This window comes from Volvox carteri, assembly GCF_000143455.1.
Source record: "Volvox carteri f. nagariensis unplaced genomic scaffold VOLCAscaffold_69, whole genome shotgun sequence".
NCBI classification, from domain to species: domain Eukaryota; kingdom Viridiplantae; phylum Chlorophyta; class Chlorophyceae; order Chlamydomonadales; family Volvocaceae; genus Volvox; species Volvox carteri.
In genome coordinates, this window is record NW_003307612.1 from 412,920 (window position 1) to 439,347 (window position 26,428).

The 26,428-nt window shown below is 54.8% G+C and overlaps 5 protein-coding genes across 5 annotated transcripts; 2 read left to right on the forward strand and 3 right to left on the reverse strand.

The window, feature by feature from the left end:
• Window positions 1-193: 193 nt before the first annotated feature.
• VOLCADRAFT_107547 (uncharacterized protein) lies at window positions 194-1,415 on the forward strand (the record flags this gene model as incomplete). Its single annotated transcript, XM_002957078.1, has 2 exons — window positions 194-359; window positions 984-1,415. The coding sequence occupies 2 exons, from the start codon at window positions 194-196 to the stop codon at window positions 1,400-1,402; spliced, it is 585 nt and encodes a 194-aa protein (XP_002957124.1). The 3' UTR covers window positions 1,403-1,415.
• Window positions 1,416-6,020: 4,605 nt separating this feature from the next.
• VOLCADRAFT_67888 (uncharacterized protein) lies at window positions 6,021-8,703 on the reverse strand (the record flags this gene model as incomplete). Its single annotated transcript, XM_002957120.1, has 4 exons — window positions 6,021-6,206; window positions 6,705-6,896; window positions 8,100-8,424; window positions 8,510-8,703. The coding sequence occupies 4 exons, from the start codon at window positions 8,701-8,703 to the stop codon at window positions 6,021-6,023; spliced, it is 897 nt and encodes a 298-aa protein (XP_002957166.1).
• A 2,040-nt stretch (window positions 8,704-10,743) lies between these two features.
• On the reverse strand, window positions 10,744-15,311 carry VOLCADRAFT_107548 (uncharacterized protein; the record flags this gene model as incomplete). The annotated part of the gene is made up of 9 exons (XM_002957121.1): window positions 15,094-15,311; window positions 14,461-14,611; window positions 14,097-14,196; window positions 13,689-13,766; window positions 13,355-13,436; window positions 12,706-13,089; window positions 12,182-12,425; window positions 10,982-11,079; window positions 10,744-10,877 (listed from the first exon to the last, which is right to left on the reverse strand). The coding sequence occupies exons 1-9, from the start codon at window positions 15,104-15,106 to the stop codon at window positions 10,744-10,746; spliced, it is 1,284 nt and encodes a 427-aa protein (XP_002957167.1). The 5' UTR covers window positions 15,107-15,311.
• A 158-nt stretch (window positions 15,312-15,469) lies between these two features.
• Window positions 15,470-20,423, forward strand: VOLCADRAFT_107549 (uncharacterized protein; the record flags this gene model as incomplete). The annotated part of the gene is made up of 10 exons (XM_002957079.1): window positions 15,470-15,583; window positions 15,825-15,934; window positions 16,183-16,242; window positions 16,536-16,656; window positions 17,026-17,058; window positions 17,369-17,482; window positions 17,728-17,769; window positions 17,980-18,027; window positions 18,361-18,591; window positions 19,006-20,423. 10 exons carry the CDS (start codon window positions 15,470-15,472, stop codon window positions 19,066-19,068), a joined length of 936 nt encoding a protein of 311 aa, XP_002957125.1. The 3' UTR covers window positions 19,069-20,423.
• A 1,084-nt stretch (window positions 20,424-21,507) lies between these two features.
• VOLCADRAFT_98220 (uncharacterized protein) lies at window positions 21,508-26,315 on the reverse strand (the record flags this gene model as incomplete). The annotated part of the gene is made up of 9 exons (XM_002957122.1): window positions 21,508-21,639; window positions 22,127-22,212; window positions 22,734-23,313; window positions 23,503-23,697; window positions 23,906-24,034; window positions 24,450-24,590; window positions 24,957-25,208; window positions 25,652-25,792; window positions 26,100-26,315. The coding sequence occupies 9 exons, from the start codon at window positions 26,313-26,315 to the stop codon at window positions 21,508-21,510; spliced, it is 1,872 nt and encodes a 623-aa protein (XP_002957168.1).
• Window positions 26,316-26,428: the final 113 nt, after the last annotated feature.

Consider the following 26,428-nt stretch of genomic DNA (forward strand, 5'->3'; position numbering starts at 1 on the left):
GCTCGTGAAACTGCCGCGGAAGATGAAGCGGTCGGCGAAGAATCAGCCATAAGGCGCCTGCTTTCGGTAGCGCAGCGCATAATGCACATTGTTCCGACTAAACTCAAGTTACACTCTTACGAAATAAATAATAACAACGCAGAATTAGGTAAAGAGAAGAATCGCGAAAGTCGTTCAGAACCTTGCAAGTAAAATGGATGCCGCTGAGGGCTTGGAACAGCTTTTCGCAGCGCATTCGGCCGTGCCTGCGTTAGCCGTGTTGCAGCTACTACGGAAGGACTTGAGCCAGCAGCAAGCTCAAATTCTGTTTAAGAACCACCAGCATTGTCTTCAGATGGGAACATGTAGTTTTGGACAAGGTGCAGCGTCTCTGTAACATCGCCAACATATCCGGTACGCGGTGGCAGGCTTGCCGAGCACGAAATGAAGGGGGGTCGCATCTCACCATTCAACTAAGCATGCATGTGCTCGGTTGAATGCTCGGTAGCATGCGAGTTTACCTATCAGGATGTTTGTTTGCATATATCCCTCCAAGCGAGAGGGCTTGGACCTATGCTGATGTTCGTTACAAGAAGTGAACTGAGGACTGATGCTACACGTCATGTATACGCGTTGCTTAGCTTGCAACGAGACGCGCCCACGATGAAAGCTTCAGCTACACTCACAATACATTATACTGCTACACTATCCTCTCCAGTCCTACCACATTATATTTCACATTATATTTCACCGACGTACTTCCGCACCTTCCACATCACCATACGTGCTTTGGAAACGCGGGCAGCTGCTTCACAAGGGCCCCCATCTTTGAAGATAAGATGCGGCGGGAGCGAAGCGAGTATAGCCTCTAAGCTACGTTATGTACGGCAGCCGTACGGCTTGCCAGTTTAAATGCTACTTCAGCTGACAGCTCCATAGTTCCGACCTCTCAACACTATTGGAGCTTATTGTTGCTCTTAGTGTTCCCTTCCTCCCGCCCTCAGTGTCCCCTTGCTATAAGCGGCAGGCTCGGCCCAGTTGGAGACCTGGTGATCGGGCAGCTCACCCCGAACGCCAGACACATCACTATACAGCGATCACCGCACTGCCGCACTGTGGCACGGCCGCAGCGCCTTTAGAGTATCGTTGCGCGCTAGGAATGTTGTCTGGCCAGCCCCGCTGGCCAGGGTGTGATTTGTGTGTCGCTGACGCTTCAGTTTGCCCTCGGGGTGGTTGTCAAGCGGACGCTGTCATCAATGCGGCGTTCAGTCGTGTAGTGCTGTGTGTCAGCTTTCTTGGCCGTGCCGGTGTGGTCGCGCTGGACAGCGCTTCGTGCGCTTTGGCTGTGCCGTGTATCGCTACACCGCACTTCGGTGCACACGCGGCCCTGGCGCTCCGAGAGCAGCAGTATGCAGTAGTGTAAAAAAAGGCCCTCGGCAGCCACCTCGCTGTGTCCTACCCGGCACCTCGAACGCAGCTGCATAGCGAGCCTAGAAGTCTATAGGACATAAAGACAATGTCACGCCATGCATTAGACCGAATCATTGCCAAGTATGCCAACTGAGCAGAACCTTGCATTAGGGCGGACAAGGCTGCTTGTGCCCTACTAAAGAGTGGCTAGTAACTGTTTGGCCTCCCGCCGTTCTGGTGCCGTCCTATGCTAGCGCGAACAAGTACATGCACGGGCAGGTGCCTAGTAGGCACTGCCTACACGGTAGGAGCGGCCATGAAGGCAAAAAATATTTGAGGACGCTTCCGATGCTCTAGGGGTTTCAGCTGATGTGCAAAGGCGCACACCGGTGAGGAGTGGCTTCCTGGCCTCTCCCCGCGGCAGGCCCCTGAACGCTGCGGCGGGCTTCCAAGGCGAACCGGTTGCTTTCCTCGCCTAGTAGCGTATTCCCTACACCTGCTTGGGTAACGCCACAGACGGACAAGGCGAGGAAAGGAGACGTTTACCCATTACCCGCTTGCCTACCCCCCTTCTATGACCTCCATCCTGGTTCCCAGTCGCAGTCGGTATCCTGGGGCCCCCACACAGAAGTCCGGGGCAGGGAAACGGCTCTAGTTGTTTGGGGATGTACGGGCCATGGTACGAGGCTCGCCTTGGTATCCTTTTTGGCCCTCTGGCTGCCTATTTTGTAACTGCATGGGCGCAACAGCACTACCACCAGTAATTAGGCCGTGTCATGTCGTGTCATTCATCCAAGCCAATCTCGTTCATCATGGCGCACGTTGATCTTACACCACATGTTTTAATTGGAAAGCCCCTTTAAAGCAACATTTCGTACAACAAGTGTGTGTCTTGGGAGCCCATGCGTGAAGAGCGATCAAGTGTCACTCATGTGTGGTATATATGGTTGAATGTTCGAGAGTGTTTTGGATGCCAATCCTGATTTCATCCGCTGAAAACACAATCAAAAGGCCGTTGGTGGTTGGTGACGAGATTGGTGGCAGGGACATTTTCTTCATCCATTCCATTTAGAGGAGCCCTGGAAGCACCCCGGAATAGGAAGGCAAGGAACTGGCCGACTGATCCGGCCCGTGGGTCATCTGGGAGTTCGGTGTCATCCTCCCACTGGGCCTGGCGACCCTGCTGTGCCTGTGATGGCCTGCGATGATCCACAGCTCAGAGAGACACACGCGATGTATGCGGAGGCGTGCTCCCTGGAGCCCCATCCGTCGAGCAGCCTTGCTCTCTGGGAATCCTGGTATCCGCAGCACGCAAAAGCACCCCGCCTGGTCAAGAGGCGGCCCAAGCCGATGACGTCATCATGATGACGATGGTGTCATGAGACCGCCATTGCTGGGGCAGGTTAGAGCATGAGTTTTTTAACTGAACACCCCATAGGAAGAAAGCACCTCGGTCCACTTTTTTTAGGAAAAGTGGACCGAGCAATACACGGACTGAACACACCGGGCAAAAATACGTACGGTACGACACATGAACCGAAGCGGCTGACCAGGGCGAGAAGAAAGCCGGATGGTGGGCTATCACGTGCATCCATGTAACGGCACACTCTAACTCTGCCGTATGAGTCGGTCACCGAACAAAGAACCAAATATAGTGCATATATATACATACACATCTGCACGTTCACCCGGGGCTATCCAACCGACTAAAGGGAACGCCGTATTGGGTTTTCCGTGGGGACAAACGTTCACCATCTACCGCGACATAATTACCTGCGGCACGAATTTGAGTGTGCCGTACATGCATACGCACGCGTGTACATTTCAAGATAGTAGTAAGCATGCGCGATAGTGTTGTACAGCGCCAAAAGGCACGACGTAAAACCTCCCCCGTCCCCAACAAGCCGCTGCTCCTCCTTCTGCGCCCTTCTCCTCGGACCCAACTGACCTTTTCGGATAAATACACAGTCCAACTATAATATTCGCAATTCGTGGCGTCCACTCAAGGACATGCGGGTCACACGCCTGTGCCGTACTGCCGGGCGTGGCGACTCAAGATCCATGCCGCCGAGGAGGTGATGCGCCACGGAAGGACCTTACTGGCTGGCTCTCGGAATACGAGTGGGTTTCGAAGCCGCTGTGCCGCCGCCGCCGGCCCCGTGATGCGACACACGAACACGAATCCATGTGTCGACCGGTGCCGCCCTCATCTTATTTGCTAGCGCTGCGCTCCGTTTCGCTCGCCATCCTCTTTCGAGTCCCGAAGACATACACACCTCACCGTCCACAGCACCTCCGCTTAAGCTAGGATACTGCGCCTTTTCAGAGCACGATGCCACGTTTCCACCGGCCAGATCCACAAGGCTAAGGAAGGCGGGTCAGAACAGATGCAAGGACCCCCAAGGTGTGCAAGGAAATGCTGAATTGTTAAGGGGTTTGCTATATAAGGAGGTGGAGGACGTCGAGTTCAACTACATGGCGTCGGCTGTCACTACCAACATCATGCCGTACACATGGCTGTTAACATATAACATGTTATCATATGGCATCATCGTCCAGCATCTAGCATGATCACGACGACTGCAATCACCAACCCAGGCAGTTCAGCACCCGGCCTTCGCAGTGTCCTCGCCCCCCCCTAGCCTCCTTCTACAGCCCCCTTAGGTGCGCTTCCAGAGCCCCCTCAATATTCAACTCTGAACCGCCCTCCTCCCCCCCCCCATACGGCATATCCACCTACCCAATGAACCGCTCACATGCAAACACCAAATCAGCCAAACAATCAACCAGTCCTTCCTTCGAGGGGGGGCCTGTCAAGCATACGCACACCCGGTAGATTTTCCGTAGGCACAATAATTCACCGAACGGTCAAGCAGCCCAAAGCCATGAGTCAGGCAGAATGCCCGCGGCTTTTGCAAGTGGCTGGAATCACCCTGTAGAAGAATGTTGTTGTGCGGGTGCAACAAACACCCGCTGGCTAGTGCTACGCGGCCCTTGCTGACCCCAAGTCCCATCAAGTGCCCACCTCGGTAGAAACCCCTCCAGTAGACCCCCAGAGTTACTGCTGACTTTGCTGCTGCAGCGATGGCTGCTGATTTCGCAGATTCCCTCCTCCCCATCCAACTCTACAAGCACACGACAAATGCAACAGCGCGAAACGCAAAATCCGTCCCGTTGACCTTAGGCATCTTGCAGCCTATGGACACATATCTGAAGCACGCAGTCATTTATACATCCATACATCCATACAGAACCATCCATTCGTCCACATCCGCCGCCATGATGCCGCCGCTACAACGTTACTTTTGTGTGCGCCGCGGTGTACTTTGAACGTGGCAGGGACCTCCACCATTAAACCCTACGTACGAAATGATGTACATGAAAAGTTGTTGTATGTGCGTCTGTGCGTCAAATACACAAAATTGGCCTTCACGGGTTCCAGGGGCCTGTGTATGGTACACCACGACAACTGCACCTCGCCAGCCTCCGCCACCTCGTCCTCATCCTCCTCAAGGTGCGCGTTGCACCCAAACTCGTGTATAAGCTGAAGCCCCTGACCTCAACCGTCCTACACACGGCAACGCCTCTCGTACAGCCATACTACATCAGCGGTACGTCTTGACGTACCGCTGCAGCTCTGCGCTGCGATGCGTACGGAGGTCCTCGTTGATAGCATTGTCCATCATGCTGTCGTACGACTCGTCCGTTGCAGTGTTGCCCTTGGCCGTCTTGTCCACGCTGCGGCCCTTGGCCTCGTCTAGAATCCGCTTGATTTCCTCGGGCGTCTGATGACCCGGGGGGAATCCCCCTTTGAGGTACGACTCGTTCATGGTGGGCGCCTGGAAAAGTACGAATGCAATTGTATGGTCCACGGGTCTTACCAGGTCAGGCTGATATCAAGGATGCGGTCGGGGCATGGACATGGGACATGAGGGATGGGGCATGCAACACACAGGTCCCTGGTCCGATCTGTGACAGGGCTAAGGACACCGGGTCCCACGAATATCCAAGATTGCAGTTTGAAGTGGTATCTCTGGAAGTGCTGCGAGGGAGGGAAGCGGGGGCCCGCGGATGATTAGGCCCTCGGGAAATCTGGTGGGGGGTAGCTCAGTCCCGTAAGGTCCGAGCAGTTGTACGTTGGGACCGGGCTATAGGGTCGAAATAGTCAATACTCATCATGCAGAAGCTACTTGTGCCGCGCCCGCAAGGATGTCCTATTGGTCCAGTCTTCTAAGTCGGCGGCTTCCTTTTCAAATCCCAGCTTCACCACTCATTCATCAATTCCAGTCCGCCATCCCTTCTCTTTTGCATGGCCCCTTTCCGGTGCACTCCCCACCCGCCCGCCAGGCACCCGTGTAAAGGTGATGGCGGGGGAAATCGTCTACATGCCCTACAACTCCGCTACATGAGTATTGGTTTACGTCGTGCAGCAAGTAATGTTTTGTGTCATGCAAAGCGCTTCGTCCCGCCGCTATATTCGAAACCCTGCATCCCTCCCACACTGAACCGCCTCATCACGAGCTTCCTCACCCTCCAGGCCCCATCGCGCTTAGCTCCTTTAACAATAAACCCCGCTTCCCCCCTTGACCTTGGCCAGAAGCCACCATTTTAACACTATTTCTACACGTTTCCTAAACTCTTATCCCCACCCCAGTACGACCCACCTCCGGCGGCAGGTTAGTGGTGAACCACGGGTGCTTCATGACCTCCTCCAGGGTGATGCGCTCCTTGGGGTCGGGCAGCAGCATCTTCTTCAGCAGGTCCTTGCCCAAGTCCGAAATCTCCACCTTGGTGGGAAGCTCGTACCGTTGCCGTACCTGCGCATGGCACAGAAGTTATACGCGATCATATTAGCAACGCCCACGTTTTTGGATGTGTAGACATCTGGATGGATATCTGGATGGATGGATTGATGCGCATGGAATGTGGATGCATGCATCTGCACGCACGAGAGAGAGAGAGAGAGTGTGTGTGTGTGTGGCCCCAAGGGGCCGGTATGCAAGGAGTGGGCAAGCGGGGCCCCCAGGCACGTGGAAGACTATGCTGGAAGTGAGGGGGAGTCTGAATACCCCAAATGAGGAGCGAGGGTACAGCGCGACAATATATTGAGTCAGGGAAGAGGGCTGCCACAGCTAACCCATCGACCATACGACGCTATCGTTGGTCCGAGTCGACTTTGGTCCAACCGGCCCTTATGCGCATCTCCCTCTGCGTGCAGGACGCCTCAATGCTCCGCTAGGAGCTGTCCTTAGAAACCCCTGACAGCATTAGTGCCACTGCGATGTCGCAATGCTCACCAACCCACCGATACTCACCATGTTATCCAGCATGGACAAGATCTCCGTGGCCTTGGGCATGGCGGCCCCCGCGGGCACCTCGAATGGATATCTCCCGTAAAACATGACGTACAGCATCACACCACACGACCAAATGTCCGCCACTTTACCGTCGTATTTGCCGTCCCGGTTGACGAGCACCTCGGGCGCCATGTACGTCAAGGTGCCCACCTGTAAGTGTACGACACCCCGAGCAAGGTAGTGGAGGCGCAGATGAGCAGTAGGAGAAGAAGTGTGAAGAGAAAAGAAACGTTACCGAAGGGAAACAGAGTCCAGATGACGGTGCCAAGCAGGAATAACTGTTCAAGGACAATCAACAGCCGCTTTTATCCGTAGCCTTCCCAGGGCAGGTTTGTAAGATATGGAGGAGAAGGATAGGGGCGCTGGAGAGCGTCAAAAGGCGCGCGGTCGCTCCAGAACCTTGAATAGATAACAAACAAACATACATACATACACCCATACGTACATAGCCCTCTTAAGGACTCATGAGACGTACAAACATGCCTCGCGGGACACGGCCGGGTAGTGTACGGCAGCGACACGTAACAGGGGCGACAGTTTGGACTGGATTACAGCGACCTCGCCTCGCAGAGTCACGTGAAGGAGTGCGTGGGCGAGTGCACGAACCGTGGCGATGGATGTGTGCATGTGAGGAGGCCAGGCGGAGGAGCCACCGGAAGGGCGCTGGTGGGGAGGGGCTGTGTGGGTCTGCCTAGTTGCTCGGAGATAGGGGTCCGAAACAAGCCCCGATGTGCCTTCGCGCGGGGCCAGCGTGTCCCATGTGGATCCTTGTCGGCTTTGGGCTCTTGCAATATGGCAATCCAACGGTACGTATGCAGTATGGCAAGAGTGAGAGAGTTTGGAACGCAAGGAATGATGGAACGTGCATCACGAATGCATCCATTACGCCCACTGGCACTTATGGGGTCGTGCCCCTCCCTATCAAGCCTGCCTTAATGAGTTCTAACACAGCCAGGCCATGACAGCTCCATGTTGTGCACATACTGCAGGGCCGATTGCCCGAAAGCATGGCGTTGTGAGCATCTGGGTGCGAAAGTGCAGGCTGGAGGTCGCGGTACAGAAACCCTCCATGCTATGAAGGCTACCGGTGGGGCAAGGTGCCGTTCGGGTGCGCAGGCCTGGCCATGCACGCGATCTCATGTCCCTCTCAAAACGTACACGTATCCAGACCATTAGCCGAATACGTTTTTCCGTGCCGCGATATTCAGGATGTATGCACACCTGAACGATGCACCGATTACCGCAAATGATTGCTGCAAACGAATACCCTTTCCTCTCGATAAAATTTCCCAGTGGAGGCAGCCAAGGAACAGGATCCAACGAAGCCGCTCCGAGACTTCCCAGGCACCGCACCTTGCTCTTTGCTGCTGAACGCATGTCCGCCTTGCTGTATCCAAAATCGCAGATTTTCAGCAAAGGTAGGGGCAGTCCATCTACCTTTTGCAGGAGCGTATTCTCCAATTTGATGTCGCGGTTTGCGACACCGCGTTTGTGGCAGTAATCCACGCCGATCACAAGTTGTTGAAAGAACCAGCGTGCAACTGCTTCCTTTAGACGAGCTTGTTGCTGCACATACTGAAACAAGCTACCTCCCGTAGCGTACTCCATGGCTATGCAAATGTAATCCGATGTCAGGAATACTTCCTTAAATTGGATGACATGTGGATGCCGCAACATGCTGCAGAAAAGCATCTTGGTTGAGCTCGGTTGAGTGCGCAAAGACCAGAAGCCGGAAAGACACTTGAAAGGGAACAATATCGCACCTGTGGTTCAAAATCTCAGATTCCACGTATTTGTTTACATCAGAGCGCTTGAGAAACTTGATCGCCGCAAGCTCGTTGTTATGTAGCTTTCTTCCTAGCTGCACGAAGCCGAACGCGCCCTTCCCAAGCGACTGGACGCGCTCATAGCGACCAGTTTCCCGCAGAGGATCAGGCTCTGCGGCTGCAGTAGCCATGCTGCTTTGTGGGGCCAGAGTGGCGAACTATTGTCTGTTCGGTTGGGTGATGGCTGAGTGGACTCTCTGACGATTTGACGTCTTTCGCCAGGCACGTGAAAAGGTCACGGAATATGTGAGACCTGTGCGTTTGCCTTGCAAATGGCTGGGCGATTCTGCGTACCAATGCCATTTTGGATCATCGACGGTTAGAGTACTGAGTACGACATGCAAGCCCTTCGAAGGTGCATGGCCCCATATGAAGCAGCCATCAGTGTCAAACTTTACCCCAGCAAACATACACTCTGCCATATTTTCATAATGTAAATTTCTGACGCTGTCCGTGGCCCCTGATAACAAACCAGTTGACGTCGGTTTCTTCCGGCTGGCGCCTCCTCCAATTCCAAGGGCGGACATCCCCTTGGAGCGTGCAAACCAAGGTGCTCTATGCAACGACTCAGATCCTCCAGGCCATTGAACCGAAGCCCAGCCTGTCTGCGAAGAGCATCGGTTTATACCGGAAAACCGCCACGGCAATCCGTATGTCCTTCGCTCTCCCGGGTCCGGAACCCTTCATTGTATCCAAGTAGGTAGCCAGATGTAGGGTAGCTCCTTTCATCTCAAGGGCACTTCTTGCTTGCCCAACAATGAAAGGTTTAAGCTGGCTTCACGTGGCCACGAGCCGCGGAAGGGTACCGAAGTCGAGCGGTATTAGTGTTCTAGAAACCTTAGGTAAAGCGCCGCCTTGGAGCTTCTAGTCCCATAGAAATACCTTTACCTTTATCCTAATTATCCTTAGATGGGTGCGGGTCCTCGACGCAAAACATATGTCCTCTCTCCGCTTTGAAGCACTTCCTTTCGCAAAGCGGATAGCTTGCAGCTATAGGAAACGCAAGTCGGCCACGGTTGAGTCGGGCAGCTGTGCGTGGTGTTGTCAGACAAGGAAGCAGTTCGTTACGAAGCAGTTTGTTAACGCAGGGCCTTGCGCGTTATCCGCTTGCTAGCTGCAACAGCATGTAGGGAAATAAAATGGTGGAGATCTGGAGATTGCCATAAGCCGGCGTTTATGCCAAGGTTTCCCCGCGACCACAGTCCAGTGCATTTCGGAACGGGTAAATGTATTCCTCGTAGCGTATTCAAGGCAACGTCCATTCGCGGTGGCCAATTATGTGGCCACTTAGGATCCGTAGATGAGCGGTCATAAGAGAGCCAATGGCGAGGTCACCAGGCAAGGCTTCCGTAGCCGCCCCGATATCACTCTTCGGTGTGGAAAGGCACACAAGATCCGTCGAACCAGTTCCTGTCACAGTACGCCAAGTTGTGCGGAATATATCAAATATACAAAGGGTTTGGCACCACAGGTAACGCGCGACCATTGCCCCCCGGAGATCCCGGGATCGATTCCCGTTAGGGTCAAAAGTCCTTCCGATGATGGAAGGCATTGCGCCCCTAGTTGATGGACGGTGGTGACCTGGGATAAAGTTAACCTGCGAGCTGACCAGGAACAGAGTTGGGCCGCTGTCGACCCGGCAAATTCCGTTGGATGCTGGTGGTGGGTGCGGAACCTGAGCGATCCACTGAGAAGTTGACGAGGGTGACTGGATGAGGGTGCCCCGAAATACCGGGGAAGGCAGGGTTTCGCAGGGTAGCTGCCACGGGCGAAGATACACCCCCCTGTTTCACACATCATATCATGCAGGACGGCACGCGCAAGCAACGGCTTTAGCCTGTTCCATCAATCACGCACCTGCATGGCCCCGGTTGATAAACAAACAATCAAATAGGGTATCACCTCCTTGGAAGCCGGGTAAAGGACCCGTCCCCCTGCGGGTCAATGTAGGACTTGTTTATTGACCGGCGTTGATCTCGGAGTTGATCTGAGTTGATCTGAGTTGATCTCGGCACACTTTTGAGCTGAGCTCTTACCCTCCCCACCCCGAGCTGCCCATAAGCATATGCGTCCTTGGCTACTGGGAAGACCTTTTGCCCAGTTGCTCCCTCCTCGCCCTCGCGACCTGCTGGACCGCAAACAGTGCGGAGCACCTTCTACCTGACTGGTCCCTAGTGGTCGATGAGCCCTGTCAAACTACCCCGCAAAACAGCCTTGCCAAGAGGCCGGAAGCTTTCCCAGCAGTACGGCGCTGCGAACCTGCAATTCCGAGGAAACAAAAACCGGCCCTGCTTACGGCAGGTCCCTGTGCAACAATGCCAGCAGGCCAAGCTACCGGCTGAGCGGAAGGCTACTCACGGGACCTGGCTTCCCTCGGTGTAATCAAGATGACCTTTTAATGGCCCGCACCCCTGTCTGCAATATCACGCGGTATAAGCGATTCAAACAATGAGCAGACGGGTACATTTTGCGTAACCTCGACCATCAAATCAAAACCTCGCCTCAACCTGGTCAGCATGACATGAGTGGGCGCGGCGCGGCACCGGTGATCTCGATCAGATCCACGGTAACGGAACTTGAAACTATTTTATAAGATGACACGCGTAGAACAGCCTTGCGTACTAAGGAATGTACGGGAGAGCGAAAGAAATGGAAAGCTCGCGCGAAGCCGGAACAGATACTCGCATGCTCGGTCTCATGCAGAAGATGTCACCACAGAGGACCCGCCGTCACGCTTTGGATGGTCACCGACAACTAACCCTCTGCACACATCTCGGATTGGGCCTGATCAGGCAGCTGGTTAAAGCAGTTCACTCAACGGTGCTGAGCCTACCTACCGGAACGCCGCCAACTAGAACCCTGCTCTACCCCCCGCTCTACGCCCCTCGAAAGCGAGATGGAACGAAGACTTGGCATTGAACTGTTAGAAAACTTAAAAAAGTATCCCGTATCGATATTTCTTTTTGTCGGAAGAACGAAGTTCAGCAGTTGAATGCTCTGCAAAAACAAATGTGGATATGGGATACCAACACCATACGTAGGTCGCAGACATTGGCATGGGTGCACCTGTTGAGCATTCGGCCGCAATAAGGAAAGCAAACGACCACAACCTATGTAGAAATTGGACTTGCTGCGACCCACGTAATGTGAACTGTGTTGGACATCGAAAGCATTCTTGGGGATGGTATTCAGGTAGACGTTTGATCGACAGATTGATACATCTGCAATCCCTCCAACACGATGTCAAGTATTGAAGGTTGGCATGGCCGAGTCTGGTTTTAAACCTACTATTACTACCGGCCAAGATGTGCAACGTCAGTAACTGCAGATAGTGCGTCCCTAGCGAGCTGCTCCCAGTCCAAGACGCGTTGTACAGTCCGTGGACTATTTACCGAGTTAACCATCTAGTATCAGTGGACGGCACTAATCAGTAAAGGGTCACAGATGATTTCCATGGAGAGGCTTCAGAAGCTGCCTAATGGAATCTTACACAAGGCCTACCGGCCGACGACACAGTACTCAGCACGCACACACACACACATACACGCGTCAGTCGTTCGGAGGCCGGCGTGCAGTACCCCAAACGTCCCTTCCAAGCTGAAAATTTACCTGTGGCACTGCCTCTGCTCGAAAAGGGTTATTAAAGCGCCGTAAACACCGAGTTCACCAGATATTGAGTTCCATGAGCAGCATAACAGTTTGAATGCAAGGCTGAACAACGCTGCGGGCCCACTCCTTATAGCCACCATTACCCAAGTCGTCAGCGTTAGTAAATAAAACTCTGCAGTGTTTAGCACATCACATACACCATCCAGGTCCAAGATCAAAGGAACCCGGCAGGTGCCCCAGCAGACTACGGAGCAGAGGACTCACATTAAAGGCCACGAGTCCAAGCCCGCAAACTAACCCCAACCAAAAGGCCAACATGACTGAAAGAGGTAAAAAGGAACGCAAAGAGGCCGTTGCGCAAAAATGGTCACGAGCATTAGGCATCCTCGGCAATGCCCCTAGAGTCATAGCCATGCAGCCCGTCCCTGCCATGAATAGAATCCAAGCCATGGATTCTGCCATACACTACGGCAGTACATAAGCTGACAACACCTGCAAGCTCTTTTACTCATCATCATCCTCACTGCTGTCCACGTCTTCGCCGACGTCGTCCCCATCGCTGCTGTCCTCGTCCTCGCACTCATCCATGGGCATCGCACCACCGCGGAGCGCGGCATCGCCCTCCTCGTCCTCGCCGGCGTTGTCCGAATCCTCCTCCTCATCGTCCTCATCATCGCCCTCCGCCTCGTCACCCACATCCTCTTCATCTTCGTCAGCGCCACCGCTGACAATAAACCCATCCATGCTGTCGTCCTCCTCATCCTCTTCTTCAGAGTCGTCGTCCGAGCTCTCGTCCGCCGGCGAAGCGCGCAGAACACGTGTAACGTCCCGCTCCGAAAACTTGCGCAGCAGCTTGCGCCGCAACTTGGGGCCGTACTGCTCTACAATCTGGCGGCACTCCCAGGGGCCTTGAAGTGTATGATAACCAGAGTTGGTCAGGAAGGGCAAAAGTGGGGAAGTTAAGGCGAATATGTCCACAGCGTAATTAGCTTGCACAATAATTAGCATAGGCAAACAGAGTCAAGGGCATTGGGGGTATAAATGGGTAGGCATATAATGGAATGAAGTGATAGGCCCCGAATGCGACCAGAAGACCACATGCCATGGAAAATACACAAATTGCGTACACAGGCGCATAAGAGTCCATTGGGATTTGGAATCTTCCATACTTACTCAGATGTTTGTCGTCCGACTTGAAGTAAAGCTCGGCCAACACGTGACGGGCAGTCACCAGGTCCGTCTCGGGCAGGAAAACCTAAGAGGAACGTAGCAAGAGACGAGGCTTGTCCGGGAATGCTTCCAAAAATAGTGGGCACTTACATCAGGCTCAGGTCCAAGCCGCAGTTTGCACATAAGCCCAGCTTGCGAACCCCATCTGGCACGTGAGAAAGGTTCCCACCTAACAGACGGGCCCAAATTGCCGAACTACTTGGTGGTAAGCAGAAAACAAACGCAATCCTCAACAAAACAATTCCCGTTTCGAGCCGCAAGCGACAGCTCGACTTACTTGCAGAAACTCAGGTTCCCACTCGGCACAGCACTCCACGGTGAAGGCCCGGCCCTTGGCCTCCAACAGCCTGGCCACCTGGAGATACATGTACGAGTACGGACAGGTCCAAGCGAGACACAATCGGGATATTGAAATACTTACGTGGAAGAGGCGCAAGAGTTGAATCAAAAGATAACACTTGGATGTTCATATGTGTACATGCCCATCTAAGGCTGCAGTCGCGACCTCTGCATGCAAACCGGCTGTGTGAAACACGTGCTGAGTGTAAAATTAGACCTCTGCATATTGCTCTTCACATTATGGCGACTTGGTAAGTTGAGCTTTACCAATAGGACGCACACATTTATTTATACAACGCCCGCCGTACACGTACGTACGGGCTCAAGGTGCCAGGCATGCTCGCACCTTCTTAATCCTCCAGTCGCGGGCAACCAAGGCGAACATGTCGGCAGTCCAGCTCTCCGTGGCCTCCAGTAGGGCGGCTACAGGCCACCGCCGCATGGCCCTAGGCGGCACGGGAACAGACCCCGGGGTGTGGCCGGCACAGAGACAGCGTGGACAAGATGTGTGTCGCGTTCGACAGAAAGGAATGATTTGCCATATTGGCAGATTTTGTAAATCACGACAGATCAAGATGAAGGATAAGACCCAAAATCACACGAGACGAGGAGCATGTACGTCTGTATGATTCCTAAAGGTCAGCTACCGAGCCTTTTAGGACTGCCGAAGAAGGATCAAACCACCCAGATCTTCATCTGTTGTTACGTACTTGCAGAGCACGTGTTCTGCATCCCACTTCATGCACAGGTCCACGAGTCGCAGGGTGCGACGGCGCCACCCGGTGGCCGAATCAACACGAGGACCTGACATCTTCTTGGCCATCTTGGCATTGGCCATAGAGGCAATGAGGGCGGCAGCAGCTGCAAGAACAGGAGGGAAGGTGCAGCAGCCGACAGAGAAGATTCGCATGTTAGGGTGCGATGGCGGTCGAGTTGTGGTTGCCAAGGCCGTTGCCGTTACGCGCCAGTTCACTGTTCTTTTGGCTGTCAATTGGTTGTAAGGGATGCAGCATCGACGTGGCAGCGGGTTAGAAAACCGAAGAATTGAGTGAAAAGAGTTCTTGCAGATTCCATGGCAGCATACGTCCGCAAAGGTTCTAATGGGTTAGCCTGGGTCTTTTTTATCCTGCACAAACAAGATCATTGTTGCGACATCAACACGAGGGTCTATGCGCAAAACGGGCCGCATGGCAAACGCGACAGAGGCGGGAAACGAAACCGTGAAGGCGAAAGAGGTAGCTCAACGCACTTGAACGATAATTCTGTGCCGTCTTACAGATGAGAACCAGCATGTTAGCCGTGGTCGTGTGCCCGGGGAAGATGGTCGGTGCCAAAGCGCGCACCTCGTTTAGGCATGGTTCTCGGCTTGCTTGAAAGGTCGCGCTTGCTGCTACGGAAAGCTTGTTTGCCTTGCCGAATTACTATATCCCGTAGCTCACTGTTATATAGTTGAAAGGTTCCCTTCACCCGCCAGATGCAAATGGATGGTAAACCCACAACGTATGGTGTACGCGTTGATTTGAACACTTGAACCTTTAGGGTTACTTAGGCCTTTAAGCTGCAGATTCTGAAATTTAAATTGAATTCTCGCAGGATATATCGCAAGGACGACCCTAACTGACAACCGCCGGCTCCGGAGGCGCTTTCATTTCTTTGACGGCAGAGGAAGTATTTTAACTTCTGGCTGATAGGAAGTGGTTGACAGGAATTTTTAAAAAAATGCTTGCCTACGCAGCGCGCTCCCGGCGGGGATACAGCTCCATCCTTGCGGCCGCAGCCCTTTCTGGCACTGCATATGCAGCTCTGAACATTGATGAAAAGCTAGCCGTTAAGGTGAGCGTTTTCAGTCACTATCGGTGTTTCCTGTTCCGACAAGCGTACCGGAAAGGCATGAGTAGACATATAAAAAAACGCCTTTTAAATGTTGACAAATATACAGCTTTCAGCAAGATACAGCTTTCAGTAATGCGATTTTTGCAAGGCGTCACGGCCCTTATGTCACCGCAGCGTTCATTAGTTATCTTCCTAATAAAATATATTGATTATAGGTCTTTCCAATGGTGTACAATTGCAGGCTGTACATGCGGATGCGCCAGCGGGCAAGGGTGCATTGGATCCGAACGAGTTCCGCGCCTTTAAGCTGAAGGAGAAGCGGCAGCTCACGCGGAACACTTTCTTGTATAGGTACGGCGTCCCATGGCACCGCTCTACACCTGTGGGGGATCTCAGGGCCTTCAAGCACCCAAGCCACTAACCCGCAACACCACGAAGTTCCCGTCCTTCCCTAGCCTGCATGAAACGGTCACCTGCTTGACCGAGTAGCATGTCCCCAACTCCAGGTCAGCCAAGGACCTGCTTGTAGGGCGGCTTTGTATCCCGCTTGCATGACCACTTCGCTCCCTCCCCCGGGCCCATCTATCTGGATGATTCAGGTTCGAGCTCCCGGAGGGTCAGACTTCGGGCATCTTCGTGGCCTCATGCCTCGTGACTCGGTGAGGGCAGAAAGGGGGAGTTGTGGGCGAGCTGGGAGTGGGGCAAGCGTGTGCCTGCTGGCTGCGTTTGTGTGGACGTGTACGTGTCCCAACGGATGATGCCAGCGGCAGTCAGTCGGGTAGCTAATAGCCAGGATCCCTGCAGAACCCTGTCTCCTACCTGAGCCTTCTCTGGTTCCGCAGACCCCCAAGCGAACGCAGCTTGGTTGGTACGCTCTTCTCTCACTCCAGTCACAGCTGATGTGATTTGCAAGTATGCGTGCATTGCTTTTGCATTGCCTCTGCTTCCGCAGCGCAATGCTGAAGGCGAAACCGGAGGATGAGAAACCCAAGGCGGTCATTCGGCCGTACACCCCGACTTCGCCACCGGATGCCAAGGGCTACCTGGACCTTGTCGTCAAGGTGTACGACAAGGTGCGGGACACAGGTCATGAAGCGCTGGGGTGCTTCATTGGTTGGTTGTGTCAGGATTGGGTTTGGGGTTCGTGATTACGTCCGTCTGGACTTAATCCCCAGATAAACCGGCGTGATCGGCCAAAGCGCGTTGGACCTACCTGGCTCTCCTTAATGGTGCATGCGGCGCTGTGCCCTGGCCCTAGCCCTCGTGTCGTATGGGCGTCCTGATGCCACGTAGGTAGTGACTCAGCTAGAGCCATGTAGCTCCCAACGTCCCAGCCGCTCCACCGACGGACCGTGCCTCTTGACCTTTCTTCCTTCCTTCCTGCTAACTTACGTGGACTTGCCTTCTATGTCCCGTGCGGATGGGCCGATGTTCGTTTGCAGGGCGTCATGTCGAAGCACATCGACTCCCTCAAGGTGCGTTTCGGCCAGGTCTTTTGCAGACTGTACGGTGCTGTTGCTACTGCTTTAAACCTTTTGGGCTGCGCCTTCATGTATGGTATTCCATACGGCAGCGAGTGTCGTTAGTTTCCTGCAACATGGGTTATATTGCCACCGCCGTTATTCGTCTCACTGCATTGTCGCCAATCTGTTTTGTGGCCATAGCTTCCTTGTTCTCCTCCTGCTGCGTTGCGGCCCTCTCTACTGGGGTCCTCTTGTCTTAGTCTTGAGGCCGCATCCGCCCCCGCAACCTCCTCCCGTGCCCTTGCCTTCGCGTGCATCCCAGATCGGTGACAGTTTGGAGATTAAGGGGCCCATTAAAAAATACCCTTACGAAGCCAACACTAAGAAGCATATTGGTATGGTGGCGGGAGGAACTGGCATCACCCCAATGCTGCAGGTGGGTGGGGAGCTAGGTGGGGGTACGGCTGCGGGCGCCCTTGTCACTGCGGGTTTACAGGATGAACCGCGATGTGTTCGTTTGGCAGCCGCCTAAGTCCTGAACCCAGACGGGGCCCCATCCCATCCGCAGCGGCGCAGCCTGTGTTCTGTGCCCTGGTGTAGGCCCCTGGAAACACCATTTTATACCGGTTGCCAAGTCTGTCCCTGTTAACCACACCTGACAACTTCCGACCGATTTTACAGGTCATTGATGCGATTTTGGACAACCCGAATGACAAGACGCAGGTGGGGCACCTGGCATGAGAGGGGGGGGAAAGGGTTTGAGGTGGAGGGGAAGGGTCCCTGGTCGGGGGCTTATGTGTGTCTTCACTAAATCCTGATTCCAACCGGAGTCCCTCAAGACTCGTCATCGCAACCGCTGGCACCCCAATACTGCATCACCATGACCGCTTCCTACCACATCCCTGTCCTCCCATCGCTGCTGCTGCACGGCAGGTGTCGCTGGTGTATGCCAACGTCAGCGAGTCGGACATTATCCTCCAGGTATAGGGCAGGATACTGGGTGCTGGCTGCCGGGCATGGAAAGGTACTTCGTATACCCAGACATAGACCGCCGCAATCCAATGTTGGGCCTCATTCCGCAGAGCGGTCCAGATTGGGTTCCTATGTGCGGGATCAAGGGAACCGAGATGCGACGGGCCTCCTCGGTTTTATTTCCTGCATCTTCCTTCTGATCCTACACCCTATCCCGAACCACTCACCGGCCGTTCCTCTCCTTCCTCTGGGCCCTATGGATTCCCACAAAATGCCATTGGCTCCAAATCCTTGCTCTATCCCGCCAACTCTGCCACCGTCATCATCTCCTGCTCGACCTAGGACAAAATCGACGCTCTAGCCGCACAACACCCGGGCCGCTTCAAGGTGTACTACGTGGTTGACAAGCCTGCTTGGGGCGGTTTGTTCTGGCGCGGTGGCGTTGGCTACCTAACTAAGGACATGCTATCCAAGCACCTGCCGGCCCCCGCCAAGGATTCGCTGGTGATGGTGTGTGGCCCTCCGGGTATGATGGAGGCAGTGTCGGGCAACAAGGCACCTGACTACTCGCAGGTGCGTGGATGGGCATGTTGGATTGTCCCTACAGCACGCGTGCGGCGGCGCACGGCCGCAACCGTTGCGGGAAAACAGACGTTGGGGTCCCAGTCGCCCACACAACGCGAGTCAGTGGTCAACTGGGGGCTTAAGGACCGCTCACGGAACCCCGCCGGCTCCCGCTAACTGTCCTTGCTACTTGCCAGATCTGCCCATCTCCCACTCGTCGTGCAAACCCGGAAACTGGAGCCACCTGAGAAGGTTTCGCTTTCCTGTTGTCTTTAAACAACAGCGCTTTCCTGTTGGCTAATACCTTCATGGGTTGATACCTGAATCGCGCCAGGCCGCTTTATGACAGTAATTGTCCCTTTATCGTCTGGCGCCTGACTCCCCGCCATCTCTACCGTATCCTCACTTGCGATTGACCTTCAGGGTGAGGTTAAGGGCTTGCTCAAGGAGCTGGGCTATGACTCATCCAGCGTGTTCAAGTTTTAAACTCCTGCATCTGACTTAGCTGTATGGAAGGCGGTGGTTGCTGTGGACGCGGACGGCAACAGAGCAACGTTAGATTGTAGAAGATTCGCTTGTGCCTTTCCCCTCGCTAGTATCCCTTTGGGCTGTGTGCTCGCCAGCTTTGCCAGCCAAGACTCCCGGATGTCAACTGTGTGCGTGCCTGCTGCGCACGAGTTTGAGATTGCAGAGTGGGGGTCAGGATGGTTGTGTGGACGGTTGTCCGGGTAGTCGTGTCTTGGGTTGAGACCAGACGATCATCCCGTATCGTTGCTCTCCTTGGGTGGGGTTGAGTGGGGGCGCTTTTCGTTGCGGAGGTGGAGGTGCAGGGCCCAACTCTCGAGTCCTAACGCGCCGCAGGAGACCAGTAAGGGATTGAGCGAGTCACGTCATGGCGGAGCGTCATTGTCCCATGTGCACTGGAGGAGTGCAGTTACTGGCGCCCGGCAACCGGGCCTTGTCTAGTGCATACGAAATCTGAGCTAGGGCTTGAGTGGTCCCTCGGATACATTACCCTGCATTGCGCACGAGGCCTGTACGAGGGTGAGGATCCCATCATGTGAAGTATCTTGTTCGTTGATGTATAGTCCCGTATCCCCATAGGCCATCGCGCCTCGAACTAACTAGATGCCGTTTGGCGATGGCGGTTGTCACCAGGTCATTTGTAATCTTTTAACATGCAGCATGACTTGCAACATTGGCTTGCGCCCTAACTGAATATGAATATGGAGTCACAAAGGCTGACGACAACTGTGTGCGCCATGACCAGTTTAGCAGTACCTGTTTAACTGTGGTGCCGTACCTTACCAAACAGTAAGCAGCCCTGTGACTAATCCGAATTGCGTCTCGTTCGGGGGGAAGGCACCGGGGCTGTAACGCTATAATCTAGCCATTAACCTCTTTAGACCGTATTATTGCGGTCACTGGCATGGCTTCTAGGAAGAAAAGTCAGCGCAGTGTTGATTTTCCTACTTTAAGCGTGCACAAGATGCGTATCTCTGCTGCATCAACTATTGCGTCGGCGGGTCAAACAGTTTCACACTAATGATTTACGCGTCAGTTTTTATTTTTTGCCTGGCGGCCACGTTGAACGCGATGAATCTGCTCGGATTCATTCAATCACCCTGTTGTCGAAAATCACATATCGTTACAAATGCTTCTGCGATATGTCGCAGTGATGTGTACGGATGTCGGCTATCACAGCCGCGCGGCGTAGAAAGGCAACCGATTGTTATGTGGCGTTCGCTGGTGTACAACCCTTTTGTGCGTTGCCTTGACTGTTCTCAAACCCATCCTGCCTTGACATTCCCATGTGCAAGCCTGTAACAATCTAGGACACGGTTTAGCCACTGCCTTACGCCCGTAATGGCCATAGCAAACCCCCATACAAGCAATGGAAACCGGATTCCGTGGAAATAGAGTTCGGGGTCCCTTGTGCACTCGTCGCAACAATGCGTGTGAAATATGAGGGCAGGAAAAGCCGCCTCCAGACAGTTCCTCTCACTTCCCTTATGTACCAACTATCCACCGCATATTGCCCAGTACCGGCGTCGTCCCTTACATAAGAGTGTGAGCTGGCAGGATTTGCCGAACGAAGCCCCCTACAATTCCGAGTACCTTTCCTATTCACACCTCGTGCAGCCTTACCGACATAAGCCCTCAATCGGAGCCTGGGGTCCATGCGAGGCAAGCCCCGACACAGTGTTAACCGCAGGCAAACAAGCGCAGCCAAAAATTGCATCGCCAGCGCGAGTCAAGAGTTCACGGCAAAGGTGAGGGGCAAGCGCCGAAAAGGCCGGCAACGCGAGAGACCAAGTGTAACACAGGTAGTGAATCATAGCTCACATGCATGCACTGGGAACAGTTATGGGACTATGCCACCATAGCTCTGGTCGCTGTTCCAAAGCGACCGACCAGCCTCCAATAGGACTATTGTGTGCTTCTGCGGCGGCCAAAGAACGTTTCTCCATGCCATGCCACTTTGCTAGCGCCCCGGACGAGCATTAGAAGAAATATGCCCGTACTAGGAAACCAACCTCTCCATCACAGGCACCACACTACCAGCGACGTCGATGGCATGCAAGGCGACGCAACAGGAGTCGAGACAAGTACCAACTGGGTGAAGTTCACGATTGCCTGCCGGCACGAATACCGACCCACCAAGCTTGCACGGAAGCGGGCCCCTCGTTCCACGACGACATAGCAAATACAGCATGAAGCCACAAGTGAATGTACGACAACACGAAGCTACAAGTGAATGTACGACAGCAAGAAGCCACGAGTGAACACATGACAACGTTAAGTTCCTGCATTGTCCCCACAGTGGATAACAGACACTGTACGAGCAGTCATGACACCCAGGCGCTCGCAGACGACTGGCCCAGACGAGACGCAACCCGGGCGGCTGTACAGCAGTATGGAAAATTAATCCGGAAACTCCGGATCATACGGTGCATCCATGGGGTCGCCATCGCCATTACCCATAGGACTCCCACCAAACCCGCCGCTGATACCCATCCCCTGATTGGCCTGCTGCTGAGGCGGCAGCGGATGGTGCTGCGGTAGGTGGTGGGGGTGAGGATGCGGTGGCGGAAAGTGCGTAGATTGGTGGGGATGCGGGGCCGGGTGGGGATGCGGGTGCGAAGCGGGGTGAACAGCAGACTGTTGCGGAGGCGGATGGGGCACTGGCCCTCCACCGCCACCAGAACCAAGCATGTCGCCAAGGTTGGCACCCAGCCGATCCCGCTCCTCCTGTGCACCCATACATATGAGAACAAGGACCGCACGCGGTCTCGAATTGGTACGCACGAGAGTACTTAAGTGTAGGGCATGGACAATAGCCGAAACCCAGCAAGGTACGCAAGGCGTCAGTGCATAACCCGCGGACATAATGGTCCATCTATTTAACACAACGTAGACCCGGCTTTACCACAGCCTGAGACCTCCTTCTGCTGTACACATTACCTTGTGCATACACGACATTCCTTGTCACAAGATAAGTTATAACCGTTGTCCCTTTTCCCAACAACGTCCCGACACGTACCTGGCTCATGCTTGCGAAGGCATTCGCCAGCAGCATAGCGGTCTGGTCCGAGTTGTTCGCTAGTGCTGCCGCCAGCTGGTCGATACCTGCGGGGTCAAGCGGCGGCGGCGCGCCGGGGCCTGTTGCTCCTGGGCCCCCGGGGGCGGCAGCGCCGCCGCCGGGCCCAGGACCCGGCCCTGGAGCCGGCGGGTGCAGCTGCGGCGGGTGACCACCAACCGCAGGAGCTCCACCGGTCGTGTGGAGATGCGCCGGGGCCCCAGCGGAATGGTGAGATGGCGCTCCTGTCAAGTGGCAGTGAACAAGGACCACATATCGGTTCAAATGGCCTATGCGGTATGGACAGAACGCCGGATGCCTAGCCTTGGAACGAAACAGGTGCCGGCCCACCGGACTGAAAGGAATTTCGCATGTACTCAGGTCCCTGCACCAGCTCAAGCCTGGCGACCCTCCAAGATACGGAAATACCCCGAATAGATATCCATACCCCTATCTACGCGCCGTCGCAACCCTGCCCCGGGATACATTGCAGCGGCAAAACCGGATACAACACCCGGGAAAAATCCTTCCATGGCACTCAAGGACACTCAACCGCACGATGAAGGCGTACCCGGCTGCTGCATCTGTTGCGGCGGTGTCTGCCCTGGTCCGCCATGTGAGTGCGGCAAACCCCCCGACCCCTGTGGTCCTGGCAGCGCCTGGCCATGCACCTGCGGCATGCCGCCACCGGAAGACTGCGGCTGCAGCTGCTGCTGCTGCGGAGGCTGAGAACCGTTGGCTGTCGGCCCTGCCGTCCCAGAATCACCCCCACCGCCTACACCACCAAAGCCCGTGGCGCTGAGCGCGGACAGCGCGCCGGCGAGATCCGGTAGCCCGCCAACTAGCTGACCCATCGTGCCGCCTCCCGGTGGTGCTCCACCGCCACCGCCTCCACCGCCCATAGGGTTCATCGGCCCTCCAGGACCGGTCATGGGATTCATGCCCGGCGGGTGCGGCATGTTGAGGTTCATGCCAGGCATGGGGCTCAGGAAGGGCGGTAGGGGCCCAAGGGGATTCATACCAGTCATGGGACCCAGGAGCGCGGCTGGGAATGGCGGCATGCCAGGCAGTCCAAAAGGCGGCGCGGACGGGTCCATGCCGGGCATTGGGAAGGGCGGAGGCATCATTGGGGGCATACCCGGCAGGCCACCCTGAAATACAGCGAGGGCACGGAATGGGCAACACAATCAGCACCGAAGCAGGGCGCATTATCACTTTTGAGTAAGGGCGAATAAGCGCGCGTAAACGGCCACGGAGCCCAGGTAATCGCCAATGCTGCTTTTCCTCCTTGTTGCTGCAAATAGCCCCTTCTTCCCTTCGGGGATGGCAAACGTACTCACCGGCGGAAGCCCCAGGAAGGGGGGCGGCCCGTCAGTTCCCATCCCACCCATGGCTACTGGCTGCTGCTGCTGTTGTTGTTGCTGCTCTTGCTGTTGCCTTAGCTCCTGTTGCTGTTTCTCTTGTTGCTGTTGCTGCTGCTGCAATGCCTCTTCTAGCTCCCGCTCCCGCTGTTCTCGTTCCTGCTGCTCCTGCTCCTGAAATAAGAGTAACAAGAGGGAACCGGGTAACAAGAAGGGATCCGGTGAAATCCAGGCTTCGCTGGCAAACCACGTGGATCCCCAAAGCCCCTAGCATCTGCCCATTTTGCGTTGGCGCAAGAATAGATAACCCGGCCAACCCTGCTTCCCCGGCCCCAAGACTCTCCCAGATAGAGAACGGGAACCGCCAACCCTCCTCACATACCTGTTTTAACAACGCCGCGTGCCGCTCGTCCAGCTCCCCCTTCTGGGCCGTTAGCGCCGCGTGGGCGTCTTCGGTCCGCTTCAAGCTATCCTCCTGGGGATGAAGGTGCAAGTTGCTGAAGTGAAAAGTCTGGGGAGAAGAGGAAAGAGAAATGTGTCCTAGCGTAGTGGGGATAATCACAAGCCAGCATTGGACCATCCCTACGCCATGACCACATCAGCTCTTATACGGTCAGGGCGCCAGCTCATCGGCAGTATCACTGCGCTCACCAACCCCGCACTGCTCACATTCGGACTACCTTCAGCTTCCCAGCTCCCACGTACTGCCCTCGAAAGTCTTTAAGACGTTTTTTTGGCTGCACCAACTCATAGCATAAGCCGTCTCAATTCCCGTTGGCACCATTGTACTTCCCCCCTTGTAATGCGCTTTAATCTCCTCTCGCAAATAAAACCTTGTGGGAACCGATAATCCGGGCTCCATTTACCGGGCCACGGCCCCATCGCAGCACTATCATCTGTTTTTCCAGTAATCGCTGTCAGCCCACCTGCTGTGACAGGTGCATCCGTATGTACGTGACGGCTTTCTTGCGCCGCTCGCTCTCGGCCTTGAGGCACTCCAGCGCAGTGGCCAGAGTCGTGCGAGCGGCTGCCACCTCCGTCAGAGAGGCGTCCATAGAGGCCAAATCCTGGTCGCGTAAGAGGGCCGGGAAACAGCACCCAGAAGCAGCAGCAGCTGCGGTGATGAGGTGGGAAATGCAAGATGCTTTGCAGGATGATGCGGCCGGAGGATGGTGGATGAAAGGGTGCAACAGAGGCAATCCACAACTCAGCGACGAAAAGCTGTCTTCTTTCCTGCCTTTCCAGTTTCTCCTTTCCACCAATGTCTCCAGTAAGCACCCCACACCCGCGGCCGCGTCTTAGCTACAGCACTGCCCACCTTCGCCATGTCCTGTTGCCCGGAATCTACCTCTCACCCTTTGGCCCCGATTCCTTTATTCTATACCTAGCCGCTCCCTTCCATGCCCGGCTAGGCGCACCCACATCCGCCTCACCGCCTTGATTTGCAGGCACTTAGTTTGCCATTCGCTGCTGCGCGCTGCCGCATTCGCTACCTCGTACAGCACATCAGCTAAGCTACCCACGGCCGCAAGCTTGCGTCGATCCAGGTCATTCCCTGTGCTGGGAACGGCGTTGTCAGCACCAGCATTGCCACCGGTGCCGCCAGAGTTGCTTTTGGAGGGCGTGCTTCCCCCCCCTCCGTTCAAGTGCTCCTTCAGCACCCGCACCTGAGCTGATCCGAACACCTGTGCACGCGGTAGCAAAATCTGTCTTAGCAATTTCACCAAAACATTCCAACGGAACTTTAATTGCATGGTTTGGGCCTTGCCTTGCAGACAGGGGCTCCGCCGGCGGGACTGGCAAATAGGCAGAATCCCTCATGACTACATCCGCGTTCGCTTAGGTTACGAGCGTTCAAATATGTGGATGCACGGGCAAGCCAATCAAGCCCCGCGTAAGCTTTGGACGCTCACTGGTCACTTTACAGATATGGCCCCCTCACAATCTCGAGTTTTAGGTGGAAAGCTGGGATTTTCACTGGAACCTATCAAGCTTCTATCCGGGTCTTCAGGATCATCCTTAAGGGTGTTATCATGGAAGGCTCTTGATTAAGATTCAGTACATAGATACCACCCCCTCAAGAAACCCAAAGGAACGCCGCAAACGCACACTCCATCCTGTGCCACACCTTGCGTTCATCCCAAATGTCCACCAGCCTTTTGGCGGAGTTGCGCAACTTCGCGTCAGAGGAGCGGCTGACGGAGGCTAGCGCCTTGGGCAGCACTCGAAAGAACTCGTCTGCGAACTCACGGCCCTTCTTGCGGCCCTCCTGAGTTAAGTAAAGGGATAGGCGGATGAAACCGGTGAACCGGATGGGCAACTCTTAACAGGATAGTAACGGCGACGCCAGCGCTGGGCCGCACGGCGTTGATGTTCCGTCGCGTTCAGTAACACGCAGATTGGTAGGCCACCACGAGGATAAGTACACTGCCGTAACGACAACCGATCGCTTATACAAGAATTCTCCACGCAATATATGAATAACGGGCCCACCCGCGCTTTGTCGCAACTCATCGGAATGCCTTAATCATTTGTTTCTGTCGCGTGGACAGCGACAAGCAGCCTCAGCGCCGCACCTGCAGGATGTGGTTCGCCAGGTACAGGAAAGCTATTCTCCGTTCCGTTGTTGTCCGGCCGAACTCCTCCACCCAAATGTTGACCACCGACTTCGCATCCTTAATGTAGAAGAGACACCATTTCGAGGTGCCCTCAATCGACTGCTGGCTGACGTTCAAGCTTTGAAGCCGCGATACGAGGCTTTCGCGGTTAACGTTCATGCCGCCGCCCGACATTTTCACCAAAGGAGGGATCAGTGCTGCATCACTTGACGGCTGGCGCAGCTTGCCTGCGCCAGCGACACTCTAATGTCAAGCTCTGAACTCAGGTACACTTAGGAGAAGGATAC